At 38.6% G+C, this 24,795-nt stretch overlaps 1 protein-coding gene across 5 annotated transcripts in view; it reads left to right on the top strand.

The window, feature by feature from the left end:
• The window catches only part of LOC135201774 (early endosome antigen 1-like), a 77,905-nt gene that overhangs the window by 38,822 nt on the left and 14,288 nt on the right, over positions 1–24,795 (top strand). For all 5 annotated transcript variants that reach the window (XM_064231025.1, XM_064231024.1, XM_064231021.1 and 2 more), the window contains 5 exons: positions 15,224–15,376; positions 17,570–17,710; positions 18,650–18,787; positions 19,726–20,718; positions 20,865–20,984. In XM_064231025.1, coding sequence (XP_064087095.1) covers positions 15,224–15,376; positions 17,570–17,710; positions 18,650–18,787; positions 19,726–20,718; positions 20,865–20,984 — 1,545 coding nt within the window. The remainder of the gene's footprint in view (positions 1–15,223; positions 15,377–17,569; positions 17,711–18,649; positions 18,788–19,725; positions 20,719–20,864; positions 20,985–24,795) is intronic.

The following is a 24,795-nucleotide window of genomic DNA, read 5'->3' as shown; positions in this document are numbered from 1 at the left end:
TTTCAGTGGTGTTCATTCCCACTGGAATGCATATTTAGTAATCTTCAATGGAAACTCAGGATGAGTTCTTTCTTGTTTTGTTATTATTTAGTTGAATCATCAACTAATCTTTTGTTTACTCTAGCGAGCTGATGATAATAGTCCATCACTAAAAGTAATTCTCGTATGTTATGCCATTCCTTTAGGCTAGACTTTTAATTGTTTTCTGTTTACCGGGCCTCATTACTTGTAAACTCTTGGTACGTATATAGTTTTGCCTTATGATTAAATTCTCGAAGGGTGTTTTCTGAATATAATACTTGAAAATCATTTATTGCCTCAAAGTAATTTTTGAGTGTTTTGCCATTTTTACATTGATGTTGTTTACAGGGCGTTGATTATTTGTAAATTTTCTATCAATAGTTGCTTTAAAGGTAATTCTGGAAAGTTTTGCCTATTTTGTTTGTTTACCGAACCTAGTCTTGCTAACAGTCGGTAAATGATATATATTACTTTAACTCTTGTACTTTCCTTTGCAGAGAATTAAAGTGTAAGGACAGAAAGTAGTAGGAGAGAATGGTGCTTGTGGAAGATGATATTATAATTGGCCAAGAGTCGGTTCCAGTAATTGCTTCGGGACAATACTCTCTTCGGCAATACATTCTGAAGACTTTTCTGATGCGGAGATTGTGAATGCTCCTCTCTTACAGCAACCAGAAGCGCTCACTTCAGCATGACGACGCCACATATTACATATGAGTGCTCAGTGATGCATATTTGCCCCTTCTACCATCTGGCGCCAGCTCATGCAGAAGCACCAAAGCGCCCATCAGTGCCAGAGCACCCATAAGCACCCTTAATAGAGGTGCCAGTGGCCTGAGCACCAAAGCGCCAGAGCGTCCATGAGAGCCCAGGACCGTCCAGAAACGTCCAAGAGTGTTCATTAGCACCCAAAAGCATCCATGAGCATCCTTGGTCGACATCAAATATCCTCTAAAATGAAGATCATATAAGAAGAAAACAAATAAAGACTGCTTTTCTGAAGGAAATATGATGCTGACAAGAAAACACTAAAAGACGCTTATAAATATAAGAAGCACCCTATTTTGAATTGTAAAAGAGCCCACCAGAGGGATAGATCCATGTGGAGGGCTGTATATACACCAAACTAAGTGAACAGTCAGCACATACCTTATTTTCTCTCCTGCTACTAGACCTATAATGTTATTCACCTGCTTCTGTATCTGGCTCCCTCACTTCCTTCCCATACCATTGCCAGTCTTGTGTCTGGGTTAAAAGAAATTAATCTGGTTTAAAAGAAATTAACCTTCCAAATGAGTGATGTGTAGTAGAGATGATTATCCAGCCCACCAATTCTCCTAGACATAAGTCACTGACATACTTCACCACATCTGGAAGAAGTCATACTGAACGTGCAAGGGAGACTGGTTAGTTGCTCATCAATTGAGCCTCTAATCCAGGTCTTGACAAACAGCCACTGAAAAGGTGTCTTCATAGAGGTGTAGTGGAGGTGGCAGCTATCCAGCCCATTGGATATCCTAGACTTATAGTCCCTGTCACGCCCCTTGGGAGGAGATATAGTGGCAGTCTAAGGGAGTCCAAGGGGTCTCTGGATAGTCAGCCCCTCAGTCGCACCTGTAACCAGTCCCAGGTGGTGACAGACAGCCAGTGGAAAGGTATCTTCCTGGTTGTGCACTACCTTCCCTCTAGTTCAATGGCTTCCAGTGCTGAACAGGGGCACAGTAGTGATAAATCAAGCCATTAAAAAGGTCTGCTGTGGACCGAGCACCTGCTGGCACCAAAGCGCCCAGTGGCTCCTGGGCACCCTCTTGCTCCCAAATTCTCAGTGGTTGCCGAGCAGCCAATTTCCCCTGAGCACCTAGTAGCTCCCAAGCTCCCCAGTTCCCATTTGCACCCATGTTTACAGAGTTTTATGAACATTCGTCAAGCGCTTAGCATGAGGGCTGGAGTTTACAGCGCCAACTCCCTCACAACAAGCTCCTACTTCTTTGAGTTTGTGATTAGGGATTTTTTAGAGGAGTCTATGATTATATATTGTATAATTGTTATGGGTATAGATAAGTGTGATTATATATTGTATAATTGTTATGGGTATTTTATGCATTGTTGAAATATGGTGGGTGTCCTATATATAGACAACATGTGGTAGATTCTAGAAGGTGTCTGTTGATGTATTTAAGTTGTGTTGTGACGTCATAGGCTGTGACGCCATAGACAAGATGGCGGCGGCGTCGGCAGGATGTAAACAATAACACGGGGCAGTAGAAAGCACGTGTTGGTGGTGTGTGGTTGGTAGGGGAGAGCTCTCTGTCTGGTAGGAGTTGTTTTTTGGGTCGTAAGTCTTGTGGTGCTGGTGTTTTAAGGTGATTTCTGGAGTGTACTGGAGTTGGAGAAAGCGTACAGGTGGGTAGATTATTCATTTTTATAGAGAAAGAAAGGAGTTAGGCTAGGCCAAAATTCAAACTGGTACCAGAGCGTGGTTGATCAAAGATGCCTGGATCCGACAGTGAACAAAGGGAGACTACTAGATGGAGAAGGGAATGTCCTAGGTTTAGCGGGATACAAGAAGAATACAAAGAATGGAAAGGTCAAGCCGAAGATTGGCTATTGTTGTATGGAGAAGATACAAAATACCCGGCGATAGAAATGAGAATGAGCTTAAAAGGGAAAGCCCGAGAGCTAGTGGAAGCATTAGATAAAGATAAACTTACTGGTACAGAGGGTCCAAAGTTAATCCTAGAGAAACTAGATAAAGCCTATCTAAAAGACTCGGTAATGGAGAATTACGGTAGAATAAAAAGATACCTTCTAATAAGAAGAGAATCTAGTGAAAAATATGGCGGACTATTTAATTAGATACGAGAAGGCAGCATCTGAGTGTGAAAGAGCAATGGGGAAAGGCGCGCTTGAAGGCGAAGTCAAGGGGTATCATGTAATAGAGCAAGCAAATCTCACGGAAAATCAAAAAACAAATGGTTATTATCGGCTTGTGGGCAAGAAAAGCTAGAGTACGGAACAGTGTCGCAAACAATGAAAAGACTATTTGAGGGATTAGGGACTAAAGAGGAACGGGAATGGTGGGGTTCGTCAGAAGGCAATGCCAGTTCTGGGAGAGGGAGGGAAAACCAAAGATATCGGGGAAGATGGAACCGAGGAAGGGGTGGTAGAAATCCTATAAACAAAGAAGGGAAGGTAACAGTATGTGCAATATGCAGCTCAGAATGGCATTGGGCTAGGGATTGTCCTCAGAATTTTCATAATAGGAAGAAAACTGAAACAAGACTAGAAGAAAATAAGGTAAAAACAGAAAATGGGACAGAAGAAGAAGAGGTTTATGTAGGAGAAGTTAATAAAATAGTGGAAGCATCATGGGAGGTGGTTGATGCAATTTTGGACACAGGGTGTAAATCAACAGTTTGCGGGGAATTGTGACTAGCACGTATTGTCATGGATTTGAGTCAGGAAGAGTTGAGGAGAATGAGGGACACTAGGACAGAGTCTAATAAAGTGTTTAATTTTGGTGAGACATCTTATAAGTCCAGAGGAATAATAGAAATACCTGTGATACTAAAAAACAGAAAGTTTTATTTGAAGACGGAAATTCTGCAAGGTGATATACCCTGGCTGATAGGTAAGCAAACCATGAGTAAAATGGGTATGACCCTAAATTTGAAAGAAAATTGTGTCATAGTAGAAGTATTAGGGGGAATGAAAGTAGAGTTAAGAGAAGACGAACAGGGTCATTTAAGAGTGCCTATAAGGAGGAGGAAGGTAGAAGAATTATTACTGGAGGGTTGGAAGGGAAAGAATCCGAGGGAAATTAAGAACACAATGAAGAAATTACATTTACAGTTTGGTCATGGAAGTGGAGATAAAATATGGAAGCTAACAGAGGAAGCACAATGGAGTAATGGGTTAATCGAAAAAGAAAAAGAGGAAATAAGAAAGTTACTAACGGAACTGATCAAAAATTGTGAGGTTTGTAAAAAATACAAAAGAAACCCCGCCAAACCGGTAGTAGGCTTTTCTTGGAGTAAAACGTTCAATGAAGTGTCGTAGCGATGGATGTGGGAGAGATAGAAGAGAGAAAGTTCTTGGTAATAGTGGATATGGCAACGAGATATTGTCAGGCCTGTTGGATAAAAGATAAGAAACCAGAAACTATAATAAAGATACTTTTTGAGTGCTGGTTTGCTATATTTGGAGCACCCTCCAAAATATTGTCAGATAATGGGGGAGAATTTCAAAATGAAAAGTAAGGAGGATGGCAGAAAAAATGGAATATTAAAGTATTAGCCACAGCATCAGAATCTCCGTGGAGCAACGGATTATGTGAAAAGACCGTAGGCATGATCAAGGGAAGTGTAAGGAAGATGATGGAGGAAGAGGAAGTAGATTGGTCCCTAGCTTTGAAATGGGTAGTGAGTGCTAGGAACTGTTTAATGAATAATGGAGGTTTCTCTCCAACCAATTAGTATTTGGAAAAAACCCTTCACTGCCTAACCTAATAGGAGAAGAAAGTTCTAGTCCTGCAAGCAGAGAAAAAGGGATGGAAGAGGGTATGGTAAGGGACACACTGAATGCAATGCACAAGGCCAGAGAAGCATTTATAAAAAATGAGTCCTGTAATAAAATAAGAATAGCGCTAAACAAAAACATCAGAGAACATAAATTTGAAGAAGCAGTGGTAGGAGATGAGGTATTCTATAAGAGGGAAAATGAAAATGAATGGAGAGGACCTGCTCAGGTAGTGGGAGTATCGGGGAAAACAATAATAGTCAAACATGGGGATTCTTTAAGAGAAGTAGCTAGGATACATGTGACAAGGATTCAACGACGATCACCAGATACAGAAGAGATATCGGCTAGAATAGATAAATCCCATGGGGTGAAAGGTAGGTCAGATGGCCCAAATGAAGGGAAAGTAGATTGGCTGGAAGGAGAGGAGATAATGGGTGAGAGAAGGAATGCAGACACAGAAGAGACTATAGAAAGAGAGGTGATAGAGGAAACAGTGGAAGATAACGGGCAAAGTGGGTCAATAGAAAGCGAGTTAATGGAAGAGATACCAAAATTCAAAAAGGGAAATAGAGTTAGGGCTATAAACAATGATACAGGACAAGTAGAAGAATGGACTATTTTAGGTCTTGCAGGAAAAAGATCAAGCCAAGCATGGGCTGATTCGTACAATATACGAGACTCACAGTCAGGTGACAAAGGGTGGGTTAACTTGAGGGATTATAGTCAGGTAGAAAAAATTGAAGATGAAGAGGAGGTGTTGCTGGGATTTGAAAATAGAAGCATAATGGAAGCTAAAGAAAAAGAACTTCTAAGTTGGAGAGATAACCAGGTATATGAGGAGGTAAATGATGTTGGACAAAAAGCTATATCTACAAGATGGATAGTAACTGAAAAGATAAAAGGGGGGGAAAGGATATGTAAAGCAAGATTGGTAGCTAGAGGGTTTGAAGAAGAAATGGCTGAGTGGGAAAAGGATGCTCCCACATGCAATGCTGAAATTTTAAAATTCTGTCTAACCATAATAAAGGTGAAAAATTGGAATTGTTATACATTGGATGTCAAAACTGCATATTTACAAGGTGACGAGATACAAAGAGAAGTGTACTTGAAGCCACCAAGGGAAGATGGTTGGAGGGGATTATGGAAGTTGAAGAAAACAGTCTATGGGCTCAAGGATGCAGCAAAAGCATGGTATTGTAAAGTGGTGAAAGTAGTGAAGGAGCTTCAAGGTGAGAGAAGTAGACTAGAACCTAATATATTCTTTTGGAAAAAGAACAATAAATTGGAAGGCATTTTGTGTACACACGTAGATGATTTTTGCTACGGAGGAACTGAAGGATTCTTAAAGGAAACGATTGGGAGATTGAAAGGGAAATTGCAAGTAGGAGAACAAGAGAGTAAAAGGTTCAAGTATATAGGAGTAGTAATAGAGCAGAAGGAGAATAGATTTTCCCTTAATCAGTGGCAGTATATAAATTCCATAAGAGAACCAGAGGCTAGAAGATATACGGGTAATAGAGTGCTAGAACAAAAAGAGTTAACAGACGTAGATCAGTGGTAGGACAGCTGAATTGGGTATCACTAACACACGATGCCAGAAATATCATATGATATTAGCGAATTAAGTAAAGCATTTAAAGAAGGAACAACTCAGGATATGAAGAAACTTATTAAAATTGTGAGAAAAACTAAGAGCATGATGGGCGAAGTTACAATAAGTGAGATGGAAGAAGAAAGGGTTTATTGGGAAGCCTATGCAGACGCTTCATTTGGAAACATAGAAGATGGCCATACTCAACTGGGTTATATTATTTCTTTGACAGATGGGAAGAGGAGAAGTCCCATATGGTGGAAGTCTAGGAAATCCAGGAGAGTGGCAAAATCCACCATTGAGGCTGAAGCCCTGAGTGTTGGGGAAGCTGTAGAAGGATTGATATATTTCAAGCATTTGTGGGAAGAGGTAGTAGGAGGGAGAAATTTAGAAGCCTTGGTTAACACTGATAGTAAAACACTAATGACCGCCATCAAATCGAGCACTGGTGTAAGTAGCAAGAGATTAAAAATAGATATTGCTGCAATAAGGGAAACCATTGAATCCGGGGAAATAAAGGAGGTGAGATGGATAAAAGGAAAGGAGCAAGTGGCTGATGTATTAACTAAAGCAGGAGTTTCAGGGGAATGTATTAGAAATTATGTAGAGGGTAAAGAGTTGGAGGACGAAGGAAATTAAGAGGGGAATACTAGGTTAGGAAACAGTCGGAGGGGAGGGAGAAAGAGATAAGTGTGATTATATATTGTATAATTGTTATGGGTATAGATAAGTGTGATTATATATTGTATAATTGTTATGGGTATTTTATGCATTGTTGAAATATGGTGGGTGTCCTATATATAGACAACATGTGGTAGATTCTAGAAGGTGTCTGTTGATGTATTTAAGTTGTGTTGTGACGTCATAGGCTGTGACGCCATAGACAAGATGGCGGCGGCGTCGGCAGGATGTAAACAATAACACGGGGCAGTAGAAAGCACGTGTTGGTGGTGTGTGGTTGGTAGGGGAGAGCTCTCTGTCTGGTAGGAGTTGTTTTTTGGGTCGTAAGTCTTGTGGTGCTGGTGTTTTAAGGTGATTTCTGGAGTGTACTGGAGTTGGAGAAAGCGTACAGGTGGGTAGATTATTCATTTTTATAGAGAAAGAAAGGAGTTAGGCTAGGCCAAAATTCAAAGTCTAGACTTTTGTTGGGAGCGAGCAGAGAAGGCATGTGTCTTTGGCATTCCTCCCTGTAGTACTTTGATTGGGCTATCCTTAACAAAGTTTTTATCCAGTGTCTGGCCTTTACTGAAACCAGGAATGAGAGTCATCACCTAGGTTTGTCCCCAATGCTATCCAGTACAGACAAGGATAGTTGTATTGTCTGCACTTTCTATTTAAAGGATTTTGTGGCTCTTATGAATCTTTTCAAGATTCTTCTTTCCGCAAGAACAGTCCCGCATAGTCTTCAGTCTGTATGAGGTGTCAAGTCATTAGGATACCCATGTGTCCAGACAACTATCAGAAATCACATACTTGATAGCTGGTCCACGAGGTCCAAGAGGCTGCACCATAATTTGCAAGATTGCTCGGTTGTCCGCAGAATGGAGACAACCAGAAGGCAGGCAGATGGAACCTTCTTACATATGTTGGAGAGCTGTAAGTATCTTTTGGGGCTTCAGTGCTTATTGACCTTAGGTTAAACCTGGACTGCAGTAGTTGTCTCTAGATGAGACTTCAGTCCTAGCTTATACTCTTCATAGAGAAGAAAGGCTTGTTTTTCTCTCATTTTTTCTCCAAACAAGAGAACCTCCATTGTGAATGATTTGGGTGCAATTTTGATTCAAGTCATCTTGCTCTTGTGAACAAACTGAGACCAGGTCTTTCCCAGTAGGTAGATCTTGTGCCCCCTGGTCAGGCAAAACAGGAGTTTATGGGGCAACTAGGATCCTATTTGCCTCTCCTCAGACTCACAACTTCAAGGAGCTCGTCAGTAAATTTTTCTGCTAGACGTACTGCATAAACTATCGTGATTACAGATGTCATTCTTCTAGTCTAATCTACCAGAATAGTTGGCCATTATCAAAGATGGGGTTGTAGTCTCTACTCCTCTCCTTAGAACAATTCTATGGCCTTTTTTCAGATGCCCCATCTGTACCTTAGGAGATCTACATCTTTCGTACTCCATCAGTGAAGGGTATTGGACCATGCTTAGCAAAGTAGTATCTATGCACAGGGGCCCAGCTTTGATGACCGTAACCTTTCTTTGGCGCATCCAAGCAAAGAAGTGATCAGGTCTCCTGAAACCTAGATGTATGTCTGTGTACCTTGCTTGTTCCCCCAAGTTCCTCTTCTCACTCTTCTTACTTGGATGACACTCTTCCAAGTAACAACCTCTGGCTTCGACTATGACATACTAGTGAGATCCAGCTTCTTCCCACCTTTCAGACACAAAGTCCCTTACTTCCATTCTGCATCGTCCTATTGGATGTATAATCGTCCTCTGCATTTAATTTTTTTAAGGAGTGAAACAAGAACTCCTAGCTCTCCTGGTGTCCAATTCGGTTAGAGCCAGCTAAAAGTCTATCTCCCAAAGTTAGGGCTTACAGTGCCTCGAACTTCTAGCTTGTCCAATGCCCAGTTCGCCAGGTGACTGCTACAATCTGGCATAAGCTACAGTGTGATGACACCAGCTATAGAGCCACAAGCCTCGAGCTTGTTTGGTGCCCAGCCCACCTCGCACCCTATTCATTTGGTGCCGGTTACAGCCTGGTGCCATCTCTTGCGCTGACCTCCCACTAGCTCCTACAACTGCTCACCAGTCCCGAGCTCATAGTTCAACTGGCGTACAGTGCCTCTGGTACCGTCTGCAGCTTGACACCAGATTGTTCTCAAAGCATCCAAGTTCTCTCCAGCTCTGTGGGAAAATATGGCAGTCTCTGTCCATTTGGAGTTTTCATAGGACCATCCTTTGCATATAGCAGTATGGCAAGATGCGTTTCATCCGCTGACGAGAACTTATTACACTTACAGACTTTTACCTTGAGTCACATCCAGAATTAGGAGAGCAGTTTGCCTTCATCTAAGTAAAGCTAAGGGTGTCAGAGTAATTTCTACCTCTTTAGCTTACATATACTATTTTATTCCTCGTACATCCATTCCACCTTTGAACTACTGGGAGTGTAATTGTTCTTCGTTTGTCAATAATTTTATGGAAGTTAAAAGTGTTCAGACCATTTCTAGTGACTGGCATGGAGTGGAAGGAAGCATAGGATTTTTTCCTATTATCTCTTCACCTTGTTATAAGGTATCGAGCCTTGCAGAGCCAGGAGGTGCAATGCACCTGAAGCACCCATCACTCTCAGTGGATGGGTTGTGGTTTTATCTCAGTGTAGGTGACAATATTGTATGGTTGTTTTATTTTGGTGCTGCGCCCAAGGCAAGGGCAGGCACATATCATGCTTTACCAGCATTCAGACATGAACCTTTCCTGTAAAGCCTCTACTTATGTAGTAGGTGACACTTGGTTATACCTCCATAATACTACAGGTTAAGATGAGCACCATCCAGAGGCAGTAGCCCAGTAGCTCTCTTAACTTAATATTTTGGAGTATTGTATGCCCATGTCTCCTACCTCCTGTCAATGTGAGAATTAGCTATGTAATTACTGGGTAAGTTACTTGTACAAAAATTATATTTTTATAATAAAATAAAGTTTTGTGTATATACCCAGTAATTACAGGATTAGAGGTCTCCTTCCTCCCCGCTGATGGACATTACTTATGAATAAACTGAGCTTTCTGCTTACAGTCATTCCTGTTTTCCTGCTAGTGCGTGGGACTGGTCACCTACACAATGGTTTGAAGTGTTACACACAACATTTTGAATTCAAGTTGCCATAAAAGTGGAACTTATATAAAGTTATGTAATTACTGGGTAAGTATATACAAAACTTTTTTTATTACAAAAATTCCATTGTCAACTAGGTATGTATGCACATTTTCAAACTTCCCTTATTATTTTTTCTTCATAAATTTCATATACAGGGTTACATATAGGTAAGCATTTGAGGCTTTGCAAGACTTGCAAGATAGTTTGTTTTTGTTATAGTATAGATATGTTTGGAAGTTGAACTGTGCAGTTAAAGTTATTCTCAGCAGTAAATTGTTCTTTTCATATGAAAACATGAGTTTTAGTTGTGAATTGGAAATTTTGATTTATAAGAGAGATCAAGTAACAACAGATTGTTTCTACACAAACACAGACCTTGGTATTTTATTTTACATAATGTTATGTGCCAAAGAAGGAAAGGTTTGCAATTATGTTATGTACATATAATATTTATTGGCATATTACAGTAATTTGCTTCTGAGGCAGACCATTTAAATGCATATTATGCCATGGAGAGGAAACATAAAAATATTAGTTCATATCCGTAAACTGACAGCCTTAGTCACTAACCAGTCGGGAACATGTGAGATACGAATATTTGTTGATATCAAAGGTCTTGAGGATGGGGAGGATCAATTTATCTGGCACTCACATATGCTTCCCAGGAGGAGGAAACCAAAGATAGTCCTCAGTTTTCTCAGCTGTAATCAGCTGGACCATTCGGACTGTACTGATATGCAGCACAGTACCATTTTGTTTCTATTTTTTTTTTTTTTTACCAATCAAGCTCTCTTAATGAACAGCCCTACACCAGCAACCATGGATGAAGTAAGAGTAACAGATGCTAATGGAATGGAACAAAGTAAGAGAAGTAACCATAAAATGTATAGGAAACAACAGTTTCCTGAACCAGTGAAATAATACTGACCAGTTCCCATGGCACTAATAATTTGGCAGTGAACTTGGTGCCATATTTGATGCCACAGCATGTTGCAAACCAGTAGTGTTCCATTTCTGAACTTTTCAGATTATGTAAAAGAGCAACTGTGGGCTTGGTCTTTAGCATTGTGAGTCTCAGTCCTTCCAGTTCCTCAAAAAACTAAGTTAATCCAAGTATGGGATCAAAATTCCCAACTTCATAGGGCTGGGAGTAAGACAAAGCCAAAGAAGTTAAAATAGCCTTCTGGGAAGAGGTCTAAGGGAACTTATAGCAAAAGTGAGAGAATAGTGCAGCTTCTGCTGAAAAGAACTGTGCAAAGAACCCATACTGTTTGTAGTGGGCCACACAAGAAACAGTATGCTTTATTCCCTCACAAAGATTTGGTTGAGGGAGTATGCAAGAATCTTGTTATTTGCCTCAGAAATTTCAAGAATGCTTCTTCCAGAGGTAATGCCAGATGTGTCCAAAAAATACATGGCTGGTTGCTTTCACCTTTGAGTTTGTCTTGAAACTTACAAGTAACCTTGGTGTCTCCAAAACTTGTCAAGCTGTTTCATTGCACTTGTCCTGAAATTTGAACAATTTCTGTCTTTTGAGGTTGAGTGCTTGGATAATTTTCCAATACAGGCGGCCCACGGTTAACGGCGCAATCGCTTAGCGGCGAATCGGTTTTACAGCTGTCGTTAGAAATATTCATTAAAAAGATAAGGCATATTAAGGTATTTTTACAGCACAATTTTCGGTTAACAGCACCGCTAGCACCATTGTCTAACGAGTTCATACAATTGTAGAAATGCCATTCAGACCATAAAGGTTATGCATATGATATTAATAAATTTTATGGAGTTATTACATAGGTATTAGGGTAAACTATATACCTCTGACGCTGTTCTACGCCAAAAATATCGAGTTACATAAGTGCAAATTTAGCTATGGATGTGTCGATTTATAAATGTTCATGCTTTTATATTTAAAATGTTTATGAAAATGTGTTATGTATAGGGTATTTTTATTTCTGCGCAGAAATATGATACAAAGCAGCTTTTGAAACTGCCCTTCACGTTATCAAATTCGATGTTTTTTTCATGTTGGTTCTTGTAAGCCGCCATCTGCCGCTCTTCCGAAAATATCGAGTTAAAAACAAGTGCAAATTTTTAGAGATCGATGTGTCAATTTTATAATTGTTCTTGCTCTTATGTTTAAAATGTGTATGAAAATGTATTACATATAGGGTATTTTGATTTCTGCACAGAAATATGATACAAAGGCAGCTTTTGAAACTGCCCTTCACGTTATCAAATTCAATGTTTTTTTCATGTTCGTTCTTTTAATCCACCACCTGCCGCTCTTCCGAAAATATAGAGTTAAAAACAAGTGCGAATTTTTAGCGATCGATGTGTCGATTTTATAAATGTTCTTGCTTTTATGTTTAAAATGTGTATGAAAATGTATTATGTATAGGGTATTTTTATTTCTGCACAGAAATATGATACAAAGGCAGCTTTTGAAACTGCCCTTCACGTTATCAAATTCAATGTTTTTTTCATGTTCGTTCTTTTAATCCACCACCTGCCGCTCTTCCGAAAATATAGAGTTAAAAAGAAGCAAATTTAGCAATCAATGTGTCGATTTCATAAATGGTCATGCTTTTATGTTTAAAATGTGTATGAAAATATATTGCGGATAGGGTATTTTTATTTTTGTACATAAATATAATACAAATTAAGGCAGCTTTTGTAACTACCCTCCATGTTGTCAGAGGATGTTTTTTTATGTTCGTTCTTGTCCGCCACTGTTTCGAGAAATGCATGGTGTTATTTTATTAATTATGCATCTTTCCCATGAATCCTTTAAAAAGTTATACATTCCTTCACTGTATCCAATGATATTGTATGTATTCTCATATTATTGTATTGTGAAATACTACGGCAAATCCAAGCCAGTATTCCGTGGAGCGGCCAATGTTTTAGTTTGAAATCAGTTGATGGCGAATACAAGTTTGTTTCGCCATATTTAACGCAATTCTGAGCGAATTTTCTTTGCTCTAGTTAGCATAAACGAATATCTAGATACGTACTTGTCTTATATGGGACAAGGTTATTTTTCCTTATACGACATATTTTTAGGTGGAAATATGAATTGAATAGGTCTCGTGATTGTGAACTAATTTTGTGTTTTCGTTAACAGATTACGTTAGCAGCATGTTTATTGTGCAAAAAAATTATGTGATTCCATTAGCAATTTTCCTTTATATCATCGTAATACGAACTTTACGTAATTTATCTTATATCAGCATGAAACCAACAGTAAAATGTGTTCTTTCAAGCACAGTAGTTTTGATTAAAATGATTTTATCTCAATTTTATCTACGGTTGTGTTTGGTGGCATACGTTTACTGGAGTTTTATCCTTGTTGCCGATGCACGATAACAGTCATTAGCAGCTTGAACAGTTTTCTCAGCTTCAGTTGTAACTAGGTTTAAATTTAACAGTATACCTATTTCTCGATTGATCTTTGATCTATAGTGAATAAAGTTATTACATTAAGATATCTCAGTTCTATTCTACATAACATCATTTATAACAACTACAGTAATAGTGTACAGTGGTCCCCCCGTATTTGCGGGGGATGCGTACCAGACCCCCCCGTGAATAGTTAGAACCCGCGAATGTTTGGAACCCCTATAAAAATGCTAAAAACAGCCTATTTTGTTAGTTAAAACTCAAGAAAAACCCACTAAAAATTTTCCTACATGGTTTTTTTAATAGTTTTATCACAAAAAGTGCATTTTATGATGAAAATCATCAAAAAAAAACCAGGAATTTGTGGATATTTATCATAGAAAAATACCGCGAATGCGCGAATTTTCCGCGAATAAGGCAGGGAAACGTTCCCGAGAGAAATCCGTGAATGTGTGAGTCCGCGAATCTGGAGAACGCGAATATGGGGGGTCCACTGTACTATAGTACGATGATTGAAATACAAGCCAAACGGATGTTATCCAATTCGGTTGTACTTAGAAAAAAAAAGTTTTTTCTCGTTCGGTTGTTCATGGTTGTACATGTTTACGCAATGAGTATAACGTTGAAACCATACTTTCATTATTCTCTTTTGCTGTTTTTGAACTTATGTAACTAGAAGATGGGATAAAGTTAGGCTATTGTAATTTGGTCTCTCATGAAATGGGATTATCGTAAGACGAATTATCGTAACTTGAACACTACAGCTGCCTGTACACTGTATAAAACCTTATTATATCCTTACATACTCTAGACACCCAAAGGATTAAAGCTAGGCTTTTTTCACTTTACAGTATTTACAATGCTATAATATACTGTACAGTAAATTGTATAGTACTATATACTGCATAAATATAATTTTACTTATTGCGCCATTGTGGGATTATGGCGTCATTTGACTGGTCTAGAATTTTGAAAGGTGTGCAGCGGCCGTAGGCTTTCAAATCGCTTAGCGTCGAAAATCACTTAGTGTCGGCAGCCAGGAACGGAACCGCTGCCGCTAACCGAGGGTCGCCTGTATTATAAGTTTTTACCGTTATTTTGCTGATGTTGGTGTATGGAGATGAAATCTCAGGCAAGAAAGACTTAAATATTTTATTAAACTATGTACTGTACAGCATTTTTGCCCTCAAATGTTTGAACCATTTTTGTTCTTATTTTCAAAATAATTAATGAAATTGACAGTAATATAGAATACATTACTGTATTTAAATGATTGATTTTTTTTTTTTTTTTTTTTTTAACCCATAAAGCATGAACAAATTTCCCAGGACAAAATTTCCTCACAGTACATAATCTGTACAATTTTTAGTTCAATTTTCTTTGAAAATTTAAAATATGTAGAATTATAGTGGATATATGATAATTTTTTATACACTCGTATCTACCCTTTTATTTCTCTTATGATGAAAAAACGAAGATAAGATACTCCTTTGCCAAGCTAGTATACATTAATTGGAAAGTGGGATACGGTTTTATATTTATTTTTCTCTTTGGAGAAAAAGCTTTCTCCTTTTTTTTTTTTTTTTTTTTTTTTTTTTTTTTTTTTTTTTGCATGTTAATAGTAAACTGTACTTATTCTAGTTTAAGTCCAACATGCATACTATGGTAATTCTTGTTGGCAGAATCATATCAAACAGTGTGTTATTTCTGGATATCTTCAAACAAAATTTGTTACCCAGTGAAAGTGCACTCTGCAAGTATGTGCTGTTTATTGCAGTTTTTACTCTACTTTGCTTTTTGCATTGAAAGTACTTGTTAAGATATGTATATTTTTTGTAAGTTCTGTTGCATATTTTACAGACTGTTGCATTCCAAACAAGAGAAGCCGCATTCCAAGCAAGAGAAGCCGCCCTCCAAAATGACCTGAAAGCTAAGTCTGAATTGGCAGCAAGTTTGAAGGAAGAAATGCGTAACCTTAAAGATGAGGTTGATATAATGAAGAAAAAGCTTCAGGTATGTCCTTTGTGTTTACATGTTGCAACCTTAGTTGTAAAATTTTTAAAGCAGTAAGCCAGGATAATATTATGTAAAACTGTTGTTTGAAAGTGTAGCTGTAAATGCAGATTGGTTGTGTTAACAATGATAGTAGGTTGGTCAATCATCTTTCTCTTATCCTCACAAGTAGAGCCGAAGGGGTGACAAGAAGTGTTAATAAACAGATAAGGTTATTGGCCTACCCTAAGCATGTGTTAGCCTACCTGTAGAACCAACACATTTATAAAGCAATAAAAAATCAAAGAATTTGGTGCATATTTATAAATGTGTTGTTAGAACTTCACAGGCAAGGCTGGGCTGTGGTAAGAGATTTCATAGCCTAGGCTGTCATAGCTAGATTATTCTGATGATTGTAAAATTATTATATTTGATGATGTTAATACAAAACTACAGTAATGAGCAGTTAATATGTATACTAATGCCAAAAAAATAAACATAATAAAACAATGTATTTCATGTACCTTAAATCAGTGTAATTTTTGGGAATCATTTTGAAATTAGGCAGTGCGTTTATGCAACTTGGTCCATAAGTTTAGGCTGTTATTTTATACAGCGCAGTCCATAAGAATATGTAGTGATCTTAGCAGATCAAGAGGGTCATTACCAATGGATCAGGACAGTTCCATGAGTTGGAGTGATGCTCATTAAATTTAAATGTTAAAATCGTATAACATGGACAACATAACCATCTTAGACAATATGAGTTTATTATAAGTTGACATAGTTTCAGTTATATTTTGGTTATGGTGGAACTAGTCCATTTACAGTTTGATGAGAGATAGATAGTTTACTTCTGTTCTTGAGTTTCATATTGTAATACAACAGATGTTTACTGCTGATCTGGAGACAAGATCAGTTGACAAACAAAATATCCCTATTGGGAGCTACTACAAGAAGCGTGCCTTGTGTTGTGCATTTTAGATGGGTCTGAAAGGTTAATTTTGTTAACTCTTTTACTTGTCACTTATTTTCTTTAATCTCTTCTTACTTGGTTGACAAATACTTGTTATTCAAGAGCAAATGCTTCAAGTTAACCTTATGAATTTAGAAATGTGACTGAGTGGTCTTGTTAAATTAACTTTAATAATAATAATACGTAATACGAATGACAATAATAATAATAATAATTTTAAACATTTGAAATATTTCTTAGTATTATTAATGTAAAAATTGCCCAGATTCACTAACTGATGTTGTGGCAGGCCATGTTTATGGGGCTGCAGCTGATGTTGAAGAGAACTATTCTAATTTGAATACTGTATATGAACTACATTCCATTTATAAAAAAAAAAAGAAAAAAAATGTGAAAAGGAATTTAAGTTTCAGTCCCTTCTCACAGTTAATATAACTGAATAAAATTTAATGATAACAGAGACACTCAGTCACCCAAAATTATTTTGGTAGATAGTAACTGTGTGCTTTATGATACAATACTTGCTTTCATTCATCCAGTTCAGTTGCACGGCTATCATTTCAGAATAAAATATGTCCTTCAATTTATTTTTGTATCTTCGGTAAACTTTGCTAGAGGTTGCTAGAAACAGTGACTGTCTTAGAATAAACTTTAAAACATTCATGATGTTAATTTTGTAATTATATATATACATTTGTTTATTATTAAATTTGAGTACTGCTTTTGTTTGTCATTACATTCCTTTGGTACACTTTACAGTTTGTGGTTTGTCATAATGTTTATTATTATATGAGCTTTTCTTTGTCTTTTATTTGTCAGTAATATTTTAATCTTACTGTATTGCATTCATGCTACTTTATACTGATTTTTTCACACGAAAATGAGTTTGTTGATGATAGACTAGTAAGTAGCCTTAGATATTTAAGTGAAAGAATTTATTGTGAGTCACAAAAAAAGTGTTGTAGCAGTTGAGCTAATTAATATAAAAAGTAGTAAGTTTTAGCAATAAAGAAAACCAAAAGCTGAAAAGAAAATTTGGAAACTATTGATGGAATGAGTCTTGAAAGAATAGAAGATAACAGTGTCTCTGTGGCCATGGCTAATGACGACAGAGTAATGTAAATACGTAGCTGTGTACTGTTGATGAAGCATTTTCTCTTGTAAGTTGTTAAGTAGTTCTCAAAGACAAATTTAGAAACTTACAAGATTTAACTCTTAATACTGCTTCTGTTTTTCAGGATAAGGATGAAACAATGTTGCAACTGCAAAGTCAGCTGGAGGACAAGGATGTTTTAATGAGTGGAAGTTCACAACAAACAGAAGAACTGAAGGCTAAGTGTATGAACTATATGGAAAATATTCAGGCTTTGGAATCCCAGGTGAAAAGATTCATTCAATTTTGTATTATTAGTTTTGATTCACTTTATTATAATTGCAGTATATTATACAGTCTTAGAAATTATGACACCTTCAAGAATATTCATAGTGATATCAGTATGCCTTAGTAGTATTTGTATGATTTTAGACATTTAACTTGGATAAAACCAAGAGAACAGGTTTGTTTTTAAGGATATTCATGGCAGTACATACTATTCAATGTAACTTAAGTGTAGAGAGAAGACAATAACCAAACTAATTTTCTGGGGTGGTAAAATGGCAATTCTTAAGAGTGTCTGAAGAAATTCTTATTCATTCTGACTAAAGTGTAATTTAGTTTAGTTTGAAGAAATCTTAAAAGACTGAAAAAGGGTTTTGGTATTGTTTCTCATACTGTATGGTGAGATTCATACTGTATGTTTGGTTGTTTAAGGATTATTGCATCTTATCATAGCCTTCTCCCAGATGTTGATGATCAGCTTTTGTCAAACATCAACATTGAGAAAGGAAGAATTATACTGAATGTATAATTGGGAAGACTCATTAAAAAAATCAATTGAGTTAATGCTGCCATTCTGTTGTATTTCAGTTTGAGTTTATAATTTTTCTCAGACAATGAATATGTACTGTTAGCAGAAGTCTTAAAGACTTTTTCATAAATTATATCATATGAAATTCACTTATATTATTTTATGGGACAAATTGTATAATTTTGAATGCAACAGTTGGTTAAGGGAAATAACCAGATTTCTTATGAGAGTGTATAGTAAATCTTAATGGGATGAAATTTAGCCTTTATGAGTGAACCACGTAGATCTAAAAAATAGTCTTCCTTAGAGTCAGAAGACAAGTCAAATGACAAAATGATTTTTGCAGCTATATATTAGAAAAGATTAATGCCAAGTTTGGAGACTAACATCTTTTTTTTTTTTACATTTCAGGTTTCGGAGTTAAGTGCCAATCATACCAGTACACAAAGCAATTTGGAATCAACAAAGGAAGAGCTTTCTTTGCTTCAGAAAAAACTCAGTGATCTAGAGGTTGAGAAAAATAGCCTGACTCGAGAATTAAGTGAAAAGGTAAGGTTTCTGCATGTGGATCTAAATATTATATACAGGCAGTCCCTGCTTATCAGTGGCAGGGGTTAACATCGTTTGGGTGTTATGGAGCTTGGCTAACGATGCCGTCAACCAGATTTTTGGCAGCAGTAAGCAATTAATCAGCTGCGTTATGTGGTTTATCAACGTCCATAAGTGATTTTCAGTGCTGATAAGCAGTTTATCAGCACCTACGGTGTTATAAACGCCATTTACTACCATAATTATCGTGATTATTCTGGTTAACTATAATTTTTGGTTGTCTGTGCTCGGCCACCGTTAACAAGAGACTGTCTGTAATAGTCTGATAAGTCATTTCTTTTAAACTCGCTGGCTTGCCTTAATGATTTGCTCTTAGTTTAAACTTAAAAATAGTCAAAGTGAAGTTAAGGAAGTTGAACAGCTAGGTGTGGGAAAAAGTCATTTTCACCCAATTCATGAAATCATTATTCTGAGTTGTCAGACTGATTACTTTAACAATTGGCTGAAAGTACTTTAACAATTCACTGAAACTGTAATGTAATCTTGTAATATTGTAATTACATGATTAAATGTTTATTTGCCGTCTCATTTCGAGAATTTCGTAGAACTTGCCAAAAGTGTTTGTTCTAAAATTAGACCTAAAAATGGGCACAAAGTAAAGTTTAAGATATTGGAAAGCTTAGAAAGCCAAGTGAGAAGAGTCTGCAAGGAGTGAATGAAAATTAAATATGCAAGGAATGAATGAAAAGTAAATACACCTCCGGCCAAATAAACATTGTAAAGAACCTATAGTACATCAAGGGACCTTTAGCACAGTGTGCAGTTTGGCCTATGCAGCACACTGTAAAAAGTAACCCCTACAGGATCTATTGACTTTAGATTAGATTAACAGTGAATCATACTTAAATCAGTCTTCTTACAATTTCTTTCTGTTCTAGGAAGGAGAATTAGAAAGCTTAAAGGAGAAAATTAATGATGCTTCCAAAGAAGAAAGTGAGGTCTTGCAAAAGAAATCGGAACAAGTAGAAGAGCTTCGGAAATCTCTTCGAGATGCAGAGCACAGTAGGACTACTGCAGAAAATGCCCTTGTTGAGAAGTCTGAAACAATTGAACAACTCAATAACAAACTGACAAATGCTGGAAATACTTTGAAGGACACAAATGCCCAGAGAGCACAATTAGAAGCCACACTAAGAGAAAAAGACCAAATGGTAAAAAGTTTGCAAGCGCAAGTCAGAGAACTAGAGGCATTAAAAAGTGACCTGAGTAAGGAAAAGGAATTAGTGAAAAGTAAAGAAAAGGAAGTCTCTGAAATGAAAAAGAAAATGATTGATGTAGACTCTAAGAAGATGCAGGCTGAGAGGACTCTTCAGGATACCCAAGAAAACTTGAGTAATATTCAGGCAGCTTCTCAGACTCTGAAAAGTGAATTAGAATCAGTGAAAGAACATCTGAAAAAGAAACTCACAAGTATAGATGAAATGCAAGTAAAGTTAGATGAAGGGTTAGCTGTGAAAGAGGATTTGAAAAGTAAGCTTCTCAGTGCACAAAATGAGCATCAAAGTTTAAGTGAAGAGCTGAAAAAGTTACAGTCACAGAAAACTACTGTGGAATCTGACTTGAAGGCAGCTTTAGAAAAAAATGCAAGCATTGAGGCAAAACTTGAAAGTGTCACATCAGAAAAAACAAAATTGCAAGAAAATCTGGGTAAATCAGAAAGTGAAAAAGCACAGTTAGAATCCACATTCAAAGAACAGGCATCAAAGCATCTTGCACAGCTACAGGAATTGCAAGAAAAGGAAAAGAAATTAAGTGCTGAAAATGCAGAGTTGTCTACCAAAGTGAATAATTTGCAAAAAGAAATAGATGAAATTTCAAAAGCAAGGGATGTAGTAACTCAGGATTTACAAAAGGAGAAGCAAAACTTAGAAGTAAGTATTACTGTAAAAGGTTTTTCAAGTTACTTTTAACATACAGAAAAGTATTTCTATGGTTGGACATATGAAATGACAAAGATGATTTTGTTCTTTTACAAATCAGTAATTTGTTTATAAAGATATAAAACAAACTTTTTCAGGCATTGAAAACTAATAGTGAGAAGTTACATCAGCAACTAGAGCAACTAAGTAAGGAGCACCATGCATTGAATCAAGAGAAGAAGGAGTTGGAAGAAAAAACTAATGAATTAAAGGACAAGGTGAGATGTTTAAAAAGAAATAATTTTTGTCACTCAGCTGTATAGTTTTTGCTTGTTACAGGTTGATCACATTCTTTATTTTGTTATGATGAAGTATTTTCTATTTTAGCTGAATTTTTAGTATTAAAAGTGTAATTTTGATTAATGTACATTAATATATGGTTGATAGATGGTACTATATAGTGACATTAAAAATACCACTACTACTTTTTGGTAAAAAAAATTGGTTTTCATACAATCAACTTACCTGTCAGATATATACATAGCTAAGACTCCGTCGTCCCCGACAGAAATTCAAATTTCGCGCCACTCGCTACAGGTAGGTCAGGTGATCTACCGGTCTGCCCTGGGTGGCAGGACTAGGAACCATCCCCGTTTTCTATCATATTTTCTCTGTCGCCGGTGGTATCAACATTGTTGTTATTACCTCCTGACTTGGATTCTTTTTTCAACATTTGATCAACGTTTTTCGACTTTTTGGTGACGTATTTGGATCGTGTTTTGGCATTCGCTACTGTGGACTGTTTTTGGAATAACTCTTTTGGATTTTTCTCAGTATGTCTGATTCTAATGTGAGTGTGAGAATGTGTGTGAATGTAGGCTGCAGAGTGAGGATACCGAAAGCTTCGGTTGATCCTCACACTGTATGCCGTAAATGTAGGGGGGTGCAGTGTTCTGCTATTAACACTTGTAAGGAATGCGAGGGTTTTGAATGCAGAAGAATGGAAGACTTTGACTTCTTATTTGAAGAAGTTAGAGAGGGATAGAGTTAGAAGACTGAAAGGTGTGAATTCAAGGCCTATTGAGCCTTTCAATGATAATTCTAACCCTACTACTGTAGATTCTCCCTATAAATCTCATTCTCAGAGTGTCTTTTCGGATTCGGCATCGGAAATCGCCAATCTGAAAGCGACGATTCGAGACATGAAGTCCAAGATGGCGGACCCGAAAGGTAAGGCAAGTGATAGTGAAAATTTTAGTGAAGTGAGCCCTATCCATTGTGTTGTGGAGGGGGCGTTTGATCGTCCCTGCGGCGCTCCCAGGCCTAGACCTCTTCCAAGCTCACATGCCCAGAGGAGAAGGAAAGTCGAAAGCCTTAAGGAGGTCGTGGGGAATCCCCAACGGTCAGACGTCCCTTCAGCTAGCTTTGCTTCATGGCAGCCAGCTCAAGGGCGCTATAGAAAAAGCGTCCTTCGCGAGTGTTTCTCGTCCTCTCCCTCTCCCTCACCTAAACGAGGGTGGAAGGAGTCGAACTTATCGAGACCGCTGAAGCGTCATATGAAGCAAGACATTGATTCTAGCCCGGAGCGCTTCTCGGATGACGCCCCGTCTGCTATTAAGAAGGCGAAGGTGGCGTCAACGTCATCTGACGCTTATGAGGAAGTACCCCATCATGCTTCTTCCCCGAGTGATGACGAGAGGCGTCAGACACTAGACGTAGGAGAAGCGTCAAGGAAGATCATTATGGCGGTTCAGGAACAACTGTCATCTCTTGTGGGAGTTTTAGCGCCCCGTCGGAAGGACGTGACGCTTCCTATTAAGAAGTCTCGTCCTCTCGCACCTGCTCGAAAGACGTCTTTTAGAAGTGAAGCGTCAAATCAAGAGGATCTTAGACGTGACGCTCCGTCCAAGATTGTGACGCCGAGTAGGAAGCCCTTAGAAAGCGAAGCGTCTTCCAGACACGAAGCGTCATCTAAACGTCAACAAGAGACGTCATACATGACGCTCGGAGAGCGGGAAGCGTCATACAAGACGTCTTCTAAAGCGCGAGAGAAGCCGCAGGTTGTGACGCCTTCCAAGTCGATCAGAACGGGAAAAAGGAAAGACTTTCATTCCCTTAGCCCCTCTCCGATCAGGAGTTTGTCTCCCCCAGAAGAGGAAAGTTCTGAAAGGAGAACAGAAACTCAGGATTATCACGAGTTCGAACGAAACTCGGATGATGACGATCATGGAAGAGAGGGCTTGTCCAACTATAAGGTGTTGACTACCCTGCTTCTGGAGGAATACGGAGACGAGTTGACTCCGGCTGCTCCTCCTTCTCCGCGCTCGCTCTTTTCGAGTGCGAAGGCGAAGAAGCCTTCGTCTTTTCTGAAGATGAAGCCCACCATCTCGATGAAGCGGGCTTTACACGCCTTAGACGCCTGGATGAAGTCGAAGAAAGACTTAGCCAGGACAGTATTTTGCATGCCTCCAGCAAGGTTAGCTGGGAAAAGAGGCATATGGTACAAGACGGGGGAGGATATGGGTATCGCTCTCCCTTCTACTACAGGAGGGCAGACTTTTCGACGTTAGTTGACGCTTCAAGGCGTCCTAGTCTTAATTCTGCTCGCATTACTTGGAGTATTTCGGAACTGGATCATCTCCTCAAGGGACTTTTCCATGTATTGGAAGTTTTCAACTTCTTAGATTGGTCCCTTGGGGTGATGTCCAAGAAAGCTCACGATTCGCAGGGAATCGAACCTGAAGCCCTGTTATGCATTTTGTCGTGCATCGACAAAGCAGTACAGGATGGATCTTTGGAAGTCTCTTCATTATTTGGAGCAGGTCTTTTGAAGAAAAGGACAGTGTATGGCGCCTTCTTAACAAAGGCAGTCTCGCATGCGCAGAGGGCAGCTCTACTATATGCACCTCTTTCGGACTATTTGTTCCCTTCTAAGTTAGTGAAGGACGTAGCTCACTCTTTAACTGAGAAGGCGACACAGGATCTTCTGACGCAGTCAGCTAGGAAGAAGAAACCTGCTTTAGTGTCGGACAAGAAAGAACCTAGCACTCCTAGGCAGCCCTTTCGAGGTGGTCCGATCTCCAGACCTCCCGCAAGAAGGAAGGCTCCAGAGAGAAGAGGTAGGTCCGCCTTTCGTCCCTTTAAAAAGGGCAAATGAAACATTTCTCCTCCAAGCACCAGTAGGTGCCAGGCTCCTGGAATTCGTGGAGGCCTGGACACTAATAGACGCAGACGCGTCTTCTCTAAATATCATAAGGAAGGGATATCGTATCCCTTTCCTGAATACTCCTCCCCTAACGTCAATACCAAGGGAACTATCAGCCAAGTACAAGGATCCTGTGCTGAGGGATACTCTTCGATCGATGGTGGAACAAATGTGGGACAAGAGTGCAGTAGAACTAGTACTGGATCAAAACTCCCCGGGGTTTTACAATCGCCTTTTTCTAGTGGCGAAAGCCTCGGGAGGCTGGAGACCAGTACTAGACGTCAGCGCTCTGAACAAATTTGTTCAGAAGGAGAAGTTCTCCATGGAGACTTCTGCTTCAGTCCTAGCGTCATTACGACAAGGAGATTGGATGGTGTCTCTAGATCTCCAAGACGCCTACTTTCACGTCCCGATCCACCCTTCGTCGAAGAAGTACCTCCGTTTCATGACGGGGGGAAGGATCTTTCAGTTCAGAGCCTTGTGTTTCGGCCTGTCCACAGCTCCTCAGGTCTTCACAAGCCTGATGAGGAATGTGGCGAGATTTCTTCATCTCAAAGGAGTGAATGTCTCGATGTACCTAGACGACTGGCTCATCAGGGCCAGATCGGAGAGACAGTGTTTGGAGGACCTAAAGTTAACTATGGATTTGACCAAGGCGTTGGGATTGCTTGTGAACCTCGAGAAGTCTCAGATGAACCCAGACAAGACCTAGTCTATCTGGGGATTCGGATGGATTCTCGGGGTTTTCGAGTTTTCCTTCGCAAGAGAGAACCGCAAAAGGTTTGAGGATAATCTCTCTCTTCTTAGAGAAGCAGCAAACGTCAGCGAGGGAATGGTTGAGCCTTCTGGGGACGCTTTCCTCGCTGGAACAATTCTTCCCTCTC

This window comes from Macrobrachium nipponense, chromosome 28, assembly GCF_015104395.2.
Source record: "Macrobrachium nipponense isolate FS-2020 chromosome 28, ASM1510439v2, whole genome shotgun sequence".
Taxonomy (NCBI): Eukaryota; Metazoa; Arthropoda; class Malacostraca; order Decapoda; family Palaemonidae; genus Macrobrachium; species Macrobrachium nipponense.
The sequence above is the reverse complement of the archived record's forward strand: the minus strand, read 5'-3'. Positions and strand labels throughout refer to the sequence as shown.